General features: G+C 39.0%; 1 protein-coding gene across 7 annotated transcripts in view; it reads left to right on the forward strand.

The window, feature by feature from the left end:
- Nucleotides 1-14,428, forward strand: part of PIAS2 (protein inhibitor of activated STAT 2) — a 107,334-nt gene that overhangs the window by 16,660 nt on the left and 76,246 nt on the right. For all 7 annotated transcript variants that reach the window (XR_006890092.1, XR_006890093.1, XM_046671366.1 and 4 more), the window contains one exon: nucleotides 12,905-13,379. Coding sequence is in view for 5 of the 7 variants with exons in the window: in XM_046671366.1 (XP_046527322.1) it covers nucleotides 12,905-13,379 (475 nt within the window). In the remaining 2 variants the exon portion in view is untranslated. The remainder of the gene's footprint in view (nucleotides 1-12,904; nucleotides 13,380-14,428) is intronic.

Raw genomic sequence — 14,428 nt, forward strand, 5'->3', positions numbered from 1 at the left:
TCAGACTAATAGTGAGTTGCTTCCCCAGTATCCTCTAAAGGAGATCAGGGAGTTGTTTTTTAAGAATCATGAACAAATGATTTTTTAATATATTTGCTGTGTTTGAATTCGATGTAATTATTGTTCTTTTTAATGCTCACATTGTCTTGTCTTGGGCTATTGGGTTGTTTTCTGTGTCTTTCTGACAAGAAGTAGTCTTTGATAACTTCTTTGCTTTCTGGTATGAAGAATGTTCTAGGCTCATCTTGTGCATTTTCTACTCCAGACTTGAGCAATTAGTCGTTTCCTCAAGGAGCCTGAGTTCCTTTTGTGGGAAATGGTATTTAGGCTGTAATATCTTTTTCCCTACCTTCAAATGAGCATTTTTGGTTAATTAAATATAGACTACTTTTAGGTTTATAGTGAAGATGGGAAGATAATACAGAGAGTTGCCATATACCCCACAACTAGTTTCCCCTATTTGAACAAACTTCTTAATCATGGAAACATTCTTAGACTTACAAAGGTAGAGAATTCCCCATGTACCCAATACTCAGCTTCAGCAGTTACCAGCTCTGATCTTTTTTCATGTATGTCCCTACTCACTGCCCGCAAATGATTTTTTTTCATTTCAAATATTTTATTTTTTATTATTTTTTTAATTGAAGTATAATTGACGTTATGTTAGTTTCAGGTGTACAATGTGATGATTCAATATTTGTATATATTGCATAATGATCACCACAATAAGTCTAATTAACATCCGTCACTTTACATAGTTACAAAGGATTTTTTTTCCTTTGATGAGAACTTTTAAGATCAATCTGTCAGCAACTTTCAAATATGCAGTACAGTATTATTAACTATAGTCATAGTGCTGTACATTATATCCCCATGACTTTCTCATTTTATAACTGGAAGTTTATACCTTTTGACTCCCTTCAACCATTTTCCCTACCCCCCAACAGGCCCCCCCCAAACTATCAGTCGATTCTCTGTATCTTTCTTGGTTTTGTTTTTAGCTTCCACATATAAGTGAGATCGGATGGTATTTGTTTTTCTCTGACTGACTTATTTCACTTAGTGTAATGTCCTTGAGGTCCATCCATTTTGCCACAAGTGGCAACATTTCATTTTGTTTATGGCTGAATAATATTCCATTCTGTGTGTGTGTCTGTGTGTGTGTGTGTATGTGTGTATCTCACAGCTTCTTTATCCATTCTTTCATTGATGGACACTTAGGTTGTTTCCATATCTTAGTTATTGTAAATAATATTGCAGTGAACATAGGAGTGCATATATCTATTCAAGTTAGTGTTTTTTGTTTTCTTCAGATAAATACTCAGAAGCAGAATTGCTGGGTCATATGGTAGTTCTATTTTTAATTTTTTGAGGAACCTCCGTTCAGTTCCCATAGTGGCTGCACAAATTACATTCCCACCAGCAGTGCAAAAGGGTTCCCTTTTCTCCATATCCTTGCCAACACTTGTTATTTCTTGTGTTTTTGATAATAGACATTCCAACAGATGTGACATGATATCTTATTGTGGTTTTGATTTGCATTTCTCTGATGGTTAGAGATGTTGAGCATTTTTTCATGTACCCATTGGCCATCTGGGTGTATTCTTTGGAAAAATGTCTGTTTAGATCTTCTGCCCATTTTTTATTTGGATTGTTTGGTTTTATGCTATTCAATTACATGAGTTCTTTATGTATTTTGGATATGAACCCCTTAACAGATGAATTACACATGTTTTCTCCCATTCAGTAGGTTGCCTTTTCATTTTGCTGATGGTTTCCTTTGCTGTGCAGGAGCTTTTTAGTTTTATTTGGTCCCAACTTGGTTTTTTGCTTTTGTTGCTTTTGCTTTGGGTGTCAGACTGAAAAAATAATCGCCAAGACCTGTGTCGAAGAGTTTACTGCCTATGTTTTCTCTAGGAGTTTATGGTTTCAGGTCTTACCATTCTAGTCTTGCATCCATTTTTAGTTAATTTTTGTGTATGATGTAAGACAGTGGTCCTGTCTCATTCTTTTGCATGTGGTTGTCCAGTTTTTCCAGCACCATTATTGAAGAGACTGTCCTTTTCCCATTGTATATTCTTGGCTCTTTTATTGTAAATTAATTGACCATATGTGTATGGGTTTATTTCTGGGCTCTCTATTTTGTTCCATTGATCTGTGTGTCTCTTTTTCTGCAGATACCTTACTCTTTTGATACTATAGCTCTGTAATATAATTTGAAATCAGGGAGCATGATCCCTGTAACTTTTTTTTTCTCAAGATTGCTTTGGCTATTTGGGATCCCCCAAATGATTTTAAAGGAAACCCCATATAGTGTATAACTTTATCCATAAATATTGAAATATGTGACTTAAGGATACAGATCATCTTAACCAAATAATATACTGAGTTTATGTTACACCATTTTTATTTTCCTAGATTAAACTATATTTGGGTACATTGAGGGCTTTTGTAATATACTCACAAGAAACATTGATGTGTTAGAAAAAGACTTCTTACGGTCCATATTGGGAAATGAGAAAGAGGAGGTGATATACTAGGCTCCTGATTCATTATGCTTTTGCCTAAAATTTTGGTTGGATGAGTGGATTCCCTGTTGAAGTTTGAAAGTAATCATTTGCGTATTTTAAAAACTTTGTGTTTTGTGTTCAACAGGTTTTTTTTAATGTTTGTCTTCTAACATATATGACTTTATGGCTTTTATTCTCTTAACAGTTTAAGGAACAAAATTCCGTCTTTTCTTTGAAGGCTTAGTAAAATTTATTTAACGGTAGGATGGGCTAGATAAAACCTACTTGAAAAAAAATTATACTGAAGATGTAGCCTTAAGAGGTTGGTGGAGAGCAATAGCTGAAATCATTCTTGGTAGTATTCATAGCAGGCTCACCTTACGTGGTAATAGCTGAAACTTGGTTGAAGACTGAGTTAAAAAAAATAGGCATCACTTTAAGAAGAAATGGTATCTAGCAAGGTTTGCCAAGAATTTGACTTAGTAAGCTTGTTAGAGACTATCTTAATAATAAATGCTAAATAGAGGGGAATTTTTGTTGTTTGTTTTTAAATAGAAGTTGATGACCAGAGGAATGAAATGGCTTTGCTGATGTCTTGAGGTCTTGGTGCTAGGACATACATACAACTACTGATTGCTGTTGTAAAGTTTTCCACAGCACACCATTGACTCTCAAAGCCATCATCTTTGGGCCAGGGCTTGGCAGTCCTTTATTTTCGCAGCATTTTGCAGTGCAAAGACTGACCTGTTTGCTGTTGTATCCTGTGCTCTTCCCCAAACCTGATGATTTCTTTTTTGCTTCGGAAACTCATGATTCCACATTCATAGTTCCAAGCCTTTATCTTTCTTCCTTTTGCTTTTATATTTACAATAGCTAATAGAACCAATTGCATTAGCATTTTTTGCCAAATAAAGTTACCATTGGAAATAAGTGATATGAGACTTGCCAGAAATTCCTTTTTTTTTTTTCCTGCTGGGAACGATTCACCCTGAGCTAACATCTGTTGCCAATCTTCTTCTCTCTCTCTTTTTTTTCCCCTTCGCCAGAGCCCCAGTACATAGTTGTATATTCTTGTTGTAGGTCCTTGTAGTTCTCATCTATGTGAACTGCTGCCACAGCATGGCTACTGACAGTGGTGTGGTTCCACACCTGGGAACTGAACCCAGAGAACGTTGAACTTAATCACTAGGCTGTCAGGGCTGGCTCGAAATTCCTTTTTGACAGCCAGCTTTAGGGTTACTTTGTGTTCTCTTGTCATTTCTGTAAAATAAGTTTCCTTAAAATGGGAAATACCTGAAAATAAGAGGAAGGAGGGAAGCACAGTAATGAATTCTAAGTTAGTTGGATTTCTTTAGAAAGCCTCAGAGGTATCTTATATCTGTCTGACTGTCTTTGTTGGTGTTAGTATTCTGCATGATTTAGTGTTGCTTATGCTACTGTAAGTAAGCAAACTTCAGTTGAGGTATTTATTAGGATCAGGGACTTGGGGAAAGATGCACTGAATTTCTTGCTTAGAAAGATACTTCTTGAAAAGCTATTATAGTTTTTTTTTTTCACATCCTTTTTATTTTGACTTTATATTTTACATTTTTATTTATTTATTTTTTATTAAGGTTATGAAAGTTAACATCCTTGTGAAATTACAGTTGTACATCATTATTAGTCTTGTTGTAGGTACACCACTTCACCCCTAGTGCCCCCCCCCCCCCCCGTCCCCTTGCAACCACCCATCAGTTCTCTTTGTCCATATGTTAACTATCACCTATGAGTGGAGTCATACAGAGTTCGTCTTTCTCTGTCTGTCGTATTTCACTCAGCATAATACCCTCAAGGTCTGTCCATGTTGTTGTGAATGGGACGACTTTGTCCTTTTTTATGGCTGAGTAGTATTCCATTGTATATATATATATATATATATATATATATATATATACCACATCTTCTTTATCCAGTCATCAGTTGCTGGGCACTTAGGTTGGTTCCATGAGTTGGCTATTGTGAATAATGCTGCGGTGAACATAGGGGTGCATGGAACTTTTGGAATTGCTGATTTCAGGTTCTTAGGATAGATACCCAGTAGTGGGGTGGCTGGGTCATAAGGTATTTCTATTCTTAACTTTTTGAGGAATCTCCATACTGTTTTCCATAGTGGCTGCACCAGTTTGCATTCCCACCAACAGTGTATGAGGGTTCCCTTTTCACCACAGGCTCTCCAACATTTGTCACTCTTGGTTTTGGATGTTTTTGCCATTCTGACAGGTGTAAGGTGATATCTTAGTGTAGTTTTGATTTGCATTTCCCTGATGATTAGTGATGATGAGCATCTTTTCATGTGTCTATTGGCCATTTGTATATCTTCTTTGGAGAAATGTCTGTTCATGTCCCCTGCCCATTTTGTAATTGGGTTGTTTGATTTTTTTATTGTTGAGTTGTGTGAGTTCTTTGTATATTATGGAGATTAACCATTTGTCTGATAAATAACTTGTGAATATTTTTTCCCAATTAGTGGGCTGTTTTTTTTGTTTCAAACCTGTTTTCCCTTGCCTTGAAGAAGCTCTTTAGTCTGATGAAGTCCCATTTGTTTATTCTTTCTTTTGTTTCTCTCATGTGAGGGGTTATGGTGTCCGAAAAGATTCTTTTGAAGCTGATGTCAAAGAGTGTACTGCCGATATTCTCTTCTGGAAGACTTATTGTTTCAGGCCTAATCTTTAGGTCTTTGATCCATTTTGAGTTTATTTTAGTGAATGGTGAAAAAGAATGGTCAATTTTCATTCTTTTACATGTGGCTGTCCAGTTTTCCCAGCACCATTTGTTGAAGAGACTTTCTTTCCTCCATTGTAGGCCCTCAGCTCCTTTGTCGAAGATTAGCTGTCCATAGATGTGTGGTTTTATTTCTGGGCTTTCAATTCTGTTCCATTGATCTGTGCATCTGTTTTTGTACCAGTACCATGCTGTTTTGATTACTGTAGCTTTGTAGTATGTTTTGAAGTCAGGGATTATGATGCCTCCAGCTTTGTTCTTCTTTCTCAGGATTGCTTTAGCAATTCGGGGTCTTTTGTTGCCCCATATGAATTTTAGGATTCTTTGTTCAATTTCTGTAAAGAATGACATTGGAATTCTGATTGGGATAGTGTTGAATCTGTAGATTGCTTTAGGTAGTATGGACATTTTAACTATGTTTATTCTTCCAGTCCATGTGCATGGAATGTCTTTCCATCTCTTTATGTCGTCGTCGATTTCTTTCAAGAAGGTCTTGTAGTTTTCGTTGTATAGATCTTTCACTTCCTTGGTTAAATTTATCCCAAGGTATTTTATTCTTTTTGTTATGATTGTGCATGGGATTGAGTTCTTGAGATCTTTTTCTGTTAGTTCATTGTTAGCATATAGAAATGCTACTGATTTATGTATGTTGGTTTTATACCCTGCAACTTTGCTGTAGTTGTTGATTGTTTCTAATAGTTTTCCAATGGATTCTTTGGGGTTTTCTATATATAAGATCATGTCATCTGCAAACAGCGAGAGTTTTACTTCTTCGTTGCCTGTTTGGATTCCTTTTATTTCTTTTTCCTGCCAAATTTCTCTGGCCAAAACCTCCAGTACTATGTTGAATAAGAGTGGTGAAAGTGGGCACCCTTCTCTTGTTCTTGTTCTGAGAGGGATGGGTTTCAGTTTTTGTCCACTGAGTATGATGTTGGCTGTGGGTTTGTCATATATGTCCTTTATTATGTTGAGGTGCTTTCCTTCTATACCTATTTTATTGAGGGTTTTTATCATCAATGGATGTTGGATCTTGTCGAATGCTTTCTCTGCATCTGTTGAGATGACCATGTGGTTTTTGTTTTTCATTTTGTTAATGTAGTGAATCACGCTGATTGACTCGTGGATGTTGAACCATCCCTGTGTCCCTGGTATAAATCCCACTTGATCATGGTGTATAATCTTTTTCATGTATTGCTGTATTCGGTTTGCCAAAATTTTGTTGAGGATTTTCACATCTATGTTCATCAGTGATATTGGCCTGTAGTTTTCGTTATTTATGTTGTCCTTGTCAGGTTTGGGGATCAGGGTGATGTTGGCTTCATAGAATGTATTAGGGAGTGCTCCATTTTCCTCTATTTTCTGGAATAGTTTGAGAAGGATAGGTATTAAATCTTCTTTGAATGTTTGGTAGAATTTTCCAGAGAAGCCGTCTGGCCCTGGACTCTTATTTTTGGGGTGGTTTTTGATTACTGTTTCTATTTCTTTACTTGTGATTGGTCTATTCACATTCTCTAATTCTTCCTGATTCAGTTTGGGTAGGATGTATGAGTCTAGGAATTTATCCATTTCTTCTAGGTTGTTCAATTTGTTGGCATATAGTTTTTCATAGTATTCTCTTATGATCCTTTGTATTTCTTTGGTATCTGTTGTGATTTCTCCTCTCTCATTTCTAATTTTATTTATTTGAGACTTCTTTCTTTTTTTTTTAGTGAGTCTGGCTAAGGGTTTGTTGATTTTGTTAATTTTTTTCGAAGAACCAACTCTTTGTTTCATTGATCCTTTCTACTGTCTTTTTTGTTTCAATATCATTTATTTCTGCTGTAATTTTTATTATTTCCCTCCTTCTACTAACTTTCGGCTTTGTTTGTTCTTCTTTGTCTAATTCCGTTAGGTGTCGTTTGAGGTTATTTATGTAGGATTTTTCTTGCTTATTGAGGTGAGCCTGTATTGCAATGAATTTCCCTCTTAGGACTGCCTTTGCTGCTTCCCAAATAATTTGGTATGGTGTGTTTTCATTTTCATTTGTCTCCAGATAATATTTGATTTCTTCTTTAATTTCTTCAATAATCCATTGTTTGTTTAGTAGCACGTTGTTTAGTCTCCACGTTTTTGGCCCTTTCCCAGCGTTATTCTTGTAGTTGATTTTTAGTTTCATAGCATTATGATCAGAAAAAGATGCTTGATATTATTTCAACCCTCTTGAACTTATTGATGCTTGCTTTGTTTCTCAAGATATGGTCTATCCTTGAGAATGTTCCATGCGTGCTTGAGAAGAATGTGTAACCTTCTGTTTTTGGATGAAGTGTCCTATATATATCTATTAGGTCCGTCTGATCTAATTTTATATTTAATTCTATAATTTCCTTGTTGATTTTCTGTCTGGATGATCTGTCCATTGTGTTAATGGGGTGTTGAGGTCCCCTACTATTATTGTATTGCTGTTGATGTCTCCTTTTAGTTTTGTTAATAGTTTCTTTATGAATTTTGGTGCTCCTGTGTTAGGTGCATATATATTTATAAGTGTTATGTCATCTTAGTGGAGCGTCCCTTTTATCATTATATACTGCACCTCTTTGTCTTTCTTTATCTGTTTTGCTTTGAAGTCTACTTTGTCTGATATAAGTATGGCAATACCTGCTTTCTTTTGTTCATTATTAGCTTGGAGTATTGTCTTCCATCCCTTCACTTTGAGTCTGTGTGTCTTTGGGGCTGAGGTGCGTTTCCTGGAGGCAGCATATTGTTGGATCTTGTTCTTTGATCCATCCTGCCACTCTGTGCTTTTTGATTGGAGAGTTCAATCCATTCACGTTTAGAGTGATTATTGAAACGTGGGGGCCTACTCTTGCCATTTTATCACTTGTTTTCCGGTTCTTTTGCATTTTGTCCTGATGGAGAGCTGTTACTTTGTGTTATTGTTCTTCTGCTTATCTTCTTTCTTCTGGATTTTGCAGCCCCTTTCCTTTTTTTGATTTTTCAGGAATGAGGTTCTTCCTGAGTATTTCTTGAAGAGGAGGTTTTGTGGCGATGAAGTCCCTTAACTTTTGTTTATCTGGGAAAGTTTTTGTTTCTCCATCGTATTTGAAGGATATTTTTGCTGGGTAGAGTATTCTTGGCTGCAGGTATTTGTCCTTCAGAGTTTTGAATATTTCATTTCAATCTCTTCTAGCCTGTAAGTTCTCTCCTGAGAAGTCTGCTGATAGCCTTATGGGGTTTCCTTTGTAAGTTATTTTCTTCTGCCTGGCTGCCCTTAGTATTTTCTCTTTGTCGTTGACTTTTGCTAGTTTTCCTACTATATGCCTTGGGGTTGGTCTTCTTGCGTTAATAAAGTTTGGAGATCTATTGGCTTCTGTCACATGAACTTCCATCTCTCTTCCAAAGTTTGGAAAGTTCTCAGCTATTATTTCTTTGAATAGGCCTTCTGCCCCCTTCTCCTTCTCTTCTCCCTCTGGTATACCTATAATCCTTATGTTGCATCTCCTAATTGAGTTGGATAATTCTCAGAGAGTTTCTTCGTTTCTTTTTACTCTTAGTTCTCTCTCCTCCTCTGTCTGCAGCATTTCTGTATTCCTATCCTCTAAATTGCTAATTCTGTCCTCCATATTATCGACCCTACTGTTCAGAGAGTCCAGATTTTTCTTAATCTCCTCCATTGTGTTCTTCATCTCCAGTATTTCTAATTGGTTCTTCTTTATAGTGTCAAGCTCTTTTGTGACATAGCTCCTGAACTCATTGAGTTGTCTATCTGAATTCTCTTTTGACTCGTTGAGTTTTTTAATAATGGCAGTTTTGAAATCATCGTCATTTAGGTTATAGATTTCATTGTCTTTGGGATTGTTTTCTGGGTGCTTATCATTTTCCTTCTGTTCTGGAGATTTAATATATTTTTTCATACTGCTTGCGTGGATTTGTGCCTCCGCATAGAGATAGAGTTTAGTCACTGCTTCCACTTGTTGCGACTGGTGTGGGGGAGGGCACCTGTTTAGACTGCACCAACCAGGAACCCTGTCAGCTGTTACTGACTGGACCTGGACCCCTCCTCATAGTCGCAGTGGTCCTGTGGGGTCCCTCGTTGGTTGTGGGGGCAATCGCAAGGGGGCCTCAGGCTGCTGGTGCCTACTATTGCAGCCCACTTGGACGCACTCCCTCCTTGTGGTCTGCAGCAGTGTTGTGGGCTTTCCCAGCAGCCAGTAGCAGGATCACCTATAATTGCCGCTTTGTCCCTAACAGAGCCCACAAGATCACACTTGTCCACTATAGGTCCCAGCAGAGCTATGGGTATCTTCTGCAGTCTGTCGTTAGCTCACCTAGCTGTGCTACTTTTGCGCCAGGGCCTTCCCGCCTTGCGATTGCCAGTCGGGACCTCTCCACTAGTGCTGTGCAGAGGCTTTCGCTGAGGCTGCTGTAGGAACCTGGAGTTCCCCCCTGGGCTATGTAGCCGTTTCACTGGAGCTCCACTGTGCCCCACTCCACTCTCACAGGATCTCTGGGAGCTGTTTGCCTCATCTGGGACACGGCCAGAGTCCGTGGGCCTGGTGCTGGCTTGTAAGCTGCTGCCTTGTGGGGAATTCTGCTCTAGGGAGCTTCCTGGTGTTCCGAATGCTGGGCGGGGGCTCCCTGCTAATGGCGAGCAGAGGCTGTCCGTGCCGGGGAGGTGCGGGACCCCAGAGCCTCCCCCTGGGCCGCAGAGCCGGGCGCTGGGCCTCCAACCGTGTCCCCAAGCACGTCTATGGGAAGTCCGGGCACCCCCCGCACCAACCTGTGCTCTGGAGACCCTGGGCCCAGCAGCAGCTTGCAGTCTGATGCCGTATTGGGGAATCCGCCCACCAGGAGCTTCCCTTTGTTCTGGATTCTGGGAGGGGCCTTCCAGCTAATGGTGAGCAGAGGCTTTCCCTGCCGTGGGTGGTGTGGGACCCTGGAGCCTCTCCCCAGGCCGCAGAGCCAGGTGCTGGAGCTCCAATCGTGTCCCCAAGCACGTCTACGGGAAGTCTGGGCAGCCCCTGCACCAACCCGTGCGTTGGAGACTTGTGAACCCGGCAGCAGCTTGCGGTCTGGTGCCAGCCAGGGAATCTGCCCGCTGGGAGCTTCCCTTTATTCTGGATTCTGGGCGGGGCCTCCCTACTAATGGCGAGCGGAGGCCTTCCCTGCCACTGGGTGTGGGACCCTGGGGATTCTGCCTGGGCTTAGGTGTAATCGCAGGGGGCTTGGGTACGGCTGTTGTCACCTGTTTCCACCATCGTTCCGCTGGTGAGTGCACACTCCTGCCCTTGGTGTGTGGCGATGCTATGGGGGAGTCCGCTGGAAGAGAGCCTCCTGCAGGAACTAGGCTGTCCGGGGGTCGGGGGTCAGGGGTCAGAGAGTTTTCACCTATTTCCACCTCCTCCCGGAGGGAATTCCGTCCGCCTTCCGTTGTATAGTAGCACGAAACTCTTAGGCATCTTGAGATGCTATCTGGATATCCTTTGTTAATCGGTGAATGTCCAATTAGTTGTGGATTTGACGGGGCAGAGACAAGACCGCTCACTCCACCATCTTGGTCCTGCCCCATCATAGTTTTTTAATGCATGAAACCTTGAGTAAACTGTAGCTGGTGTGTCATGAGGTAGGCCAAGAATTTTCTTGTTTTCCATCTTTGTTGTCCATTGCATAGGGTAAGATAGATAAATCATCATCTTCACATATGGAGGAAATGAAGCAAGTTGAAGTATGATGGCCATGGCATTGTGATATTTGTTGCTGTTGGAGTGTGATTTAGAGCTGCACTGTGCAGTGTTAGTCCAAATTGGGATGTGCTGTAAGTGTAAAATACACACTGGATATTGAGACTTAGTATGCAAAAATATCTCGACACTTAAAAAAATTATTTTTAAATCACAAAAATTGATTACATCTTGACATAATACTTTTGATTTATTGAGTTAAATAAAGCATATTATCAAAATTAATTGAAATTTTATTTTAATATGGCTACTAGAAGATTTAGAATTATATATATAGTTCCTAGTTCTATTTGACAGCACTGATCGAGAGTGTAAAAAATGGTTGCAAGGATTACAACTTTAATATTCTCTGACTTGTACAATATGAAATATGGAGACATTTAGTATATGAACTAGAATTATGGTACAGCTTTTATATGCAGATTACTTTGATATATTTAAATTTGTTTGCATTTTAGGAAACCGGCAAGTATTGTTCTGACACTATTTAAAAGGCAAGCAGGGGCCTGGCCCCAAGGCTAAGTGGTTAAAGTTCTATGCGCTCCACTTTGGTGGCACAGGTTCACGGGTTTGGATCCTGGGCACAGACCTAATCCACTCACCAGCCATGCTGTGGTGGTGTCCCACGTACAAAAAAAAAAAATAGAGGAAGATTTGCACAGGTGTTAGCTCAAGGCTAATCTTCCTCAAGCAATGAAAGAGGAAGATTGGCAATGGATGTTAGCTCAGGGCAGATCTTCCTCAGCATAAAAAAAAAAAAAGGCAAGCAGAGTTTTAAAGATTTACTTCTGGGCTATCATGAGACTTAAAAGTGCAGAACAGAGGAATTATTATGAATCAGTGCTAGCTGTAGGTGTTGCCACTGCATACCTGCCAGGTTGAGAAGGAATCCCAGGTAGTGGTGGAGGGTGCAGCACTGTGGGAAAAGTTTCATTAGGGTCCATTTCTGAAAGAGATTTTGGTCTGCTCCAGATCTTACTCCTTTTTCTGGCCAGATGGTTCACGAGTGTATGAGTAAATCTGACCCAAGAGTACTTTACCTCCGAGTTCACAGTTGCCTGAAAATCACTAAGTAGGTGGATTTATGAGGCAGTAAGTGTTTAAAAGTATTTAGTAGGTTCTGTTGAGTAAATAGATGGTGTGGTATGAAGCAGGAACTGCTTTATAACCTTCATCGTATACCCAAGAACAAGTTGTTAGAGTGCTGTGGAGGGAATCATGCCCTTTAAGATTTATGACCACCCATTTCCTTGCTCTTCAAAGGTCTTTTTCTCCTTGGATACTCAGCTGGGAATTTCATTCATGTTAGAAGCTTGCTAAATAAGATGTATGTGTTTTTTAGCTTTAATATTTAAAAATATCCTTATTTTCTTGCGTTGTCTGTTCCTTAGTATTTGAGATGGGGTGAAAAATTCATTGGATTTTGGATGACAATTCTTTCTTCATTTTGTAGGTTTACTAAGCATCAGAAGTTACACATACAGCGTGGCTAAATCTAATTTTTTGCTTGGTTAATTGATGATAATATTGTAACAGACATTACATTATGTGTTGGTAGAACTTAGTTTTGAAAAGGAACATTTTCATTGGTTATAAATTTCATATTTGTAAAGCAAATATGGCTTTACTCTTGAGCTCAGTCAGATAATGAGGTGGTTAATAGAAACTAATAGACTGTAGATTGCCAAAATTAAGAGGACAACAAAATATAACATCATAACTTGAATGTAATTTGGGAGGGGGCTACCTGTGTAAACAGGAATGATTCTAAGTGGTATGTGAAAATGCTGTTACTAGCACATGCCAGTTGATAGATTGCTGGAAAAACCAGATTTTACAGTATATTTTAGATAGGGTTTTTGTATACTTGAGGGTGACTACTGGCTTATGTCCTTTTTTTTTTCCCTTTCCTTTTAGAATATGGTTTCTAGTTTTAGGGTTTCTGAACTACAAGTGTTACTAGGCTTCGCTGGACGGAATAAAAGTGGACGCAAACATGACCTCCTGATGAGGGCGTTGCATTTGTTGAAGAGTGGCTGCAGCCCTGCGGTTCAGATTAAAATCCGAGAATTGTATAGACGCCGATACCCAAGGACTCTTGAAGGACTGTCTGATTTATCCACAATCAAATCATCAGTTTTCAATTTGGATGGTAGCTCGTCACCTGTAGAACCTGACTTGGCCGTGGCTGGAATCCACTCGTTGCCTTCCACTTCAGTTACACCTCACTCACCGTCCTCTCCTGTTGGTTCTGTGCTGCTTCAAGATACTAAGCCCACATTTGAGATGCAGCAGCCATCTCCCCCAATTCCTCCTGTCCATCCTGATGTGCAGTTAAAAAACTTGCCCTTTTATGATGTCCTTGATGTTCTCATCAAGCCCACAAGTTTAGGTAAGTGTTGGAGAAATCACTTTCTTCTGGACAAGGGAGTAAATAAAGCAAGAGGCCTTCAACTATTGATTAATGCTTTGCTGTTAATATTATAAAATTGAGGTATTAATGCCAAATGTTTAAATTGATAAAAACATATTGGCAACTATGCCTGAAATCTAATATAAAACTGTTAATTCATCATTTGAGTGCTCTTTTTATGGCGTAGAACTCAAATTGGTTCTGTGTGTATAGGAACAGGCAGAAATCTTATTGCGTGTGATTCTGTTTTTTGATATTTTTACAAAGAGACTTAGTTTATATGTAACATAGCTTTTAAACTAAAAGAAACCTTTTATACTTAGTTTTTTTGTGAAGTGGTGCAGGGAGTTTAACACATTTTTTAGCTTTTGTTTAATATCCATCAACTTCTCTGAAAATTTAATAAATTTTATCATATTACTAAGAGTTGATATGTGTGGCTTTAATTATGAAATGCCATTTCCCAGACAATTTATGTCATCAAAAATCCAAGTACTTCTGTAAGTAATTTCATTAGGCAGTAATAAATTGTCATTACAACACAGAAGTCATCAGCCTAAGTAAAAGTTTGTTCATCTGGGAGATTATTTTTTTTTTCCATCCTGGGAAAACCCTTTTTCTTTCAAGTCATTTGAAAAAACTAACTGTATCAATGTGCTTTTTTCCCCCTTTTGTATAGGATTATACCACAGTACATCTTAGTTGAGTCAAAAGGAAATTTTGAGGTACAGGGCTAGTTGATGGGATCAGTATGGTGTGATTGGTGGCTGACAAGGTGGCTCTGCTTTTCCCAGGCCCTTTCTCCTGGCTTTGTTTTTATTTAGCAATACTGAGCCAGGCAGGTAGAGTATGTCATTCTGAAATAAGGATGCTGTGTTTGCTCACATTTTATTATTTGTACAGAGTCCTATGAGTAGAATTCTGGCATCAAAGAATAAGAACGTTTTAGACTCTTGATAACATATTGCTAAATTAGTTTCCAGAAGAGCTGTGCCAGTTTAAATTACACAGAGTGAGTGAATGTCTCT

Source organism: Equus quagga, chromosome 9 (assembly GCF_021613505.1).
Source record: "Equus quagga isolate Etosha38 chromosome 9, UCLA_HA_Equagga_1.0, whole genome shotgun sequence".
Taxonomy (NCBI): domain Eukaryota; kingdom Metazoa; phylum Chordata; class Mammalia; order Perissodactyla; family Equidae; genus Equus; species Equus quagga.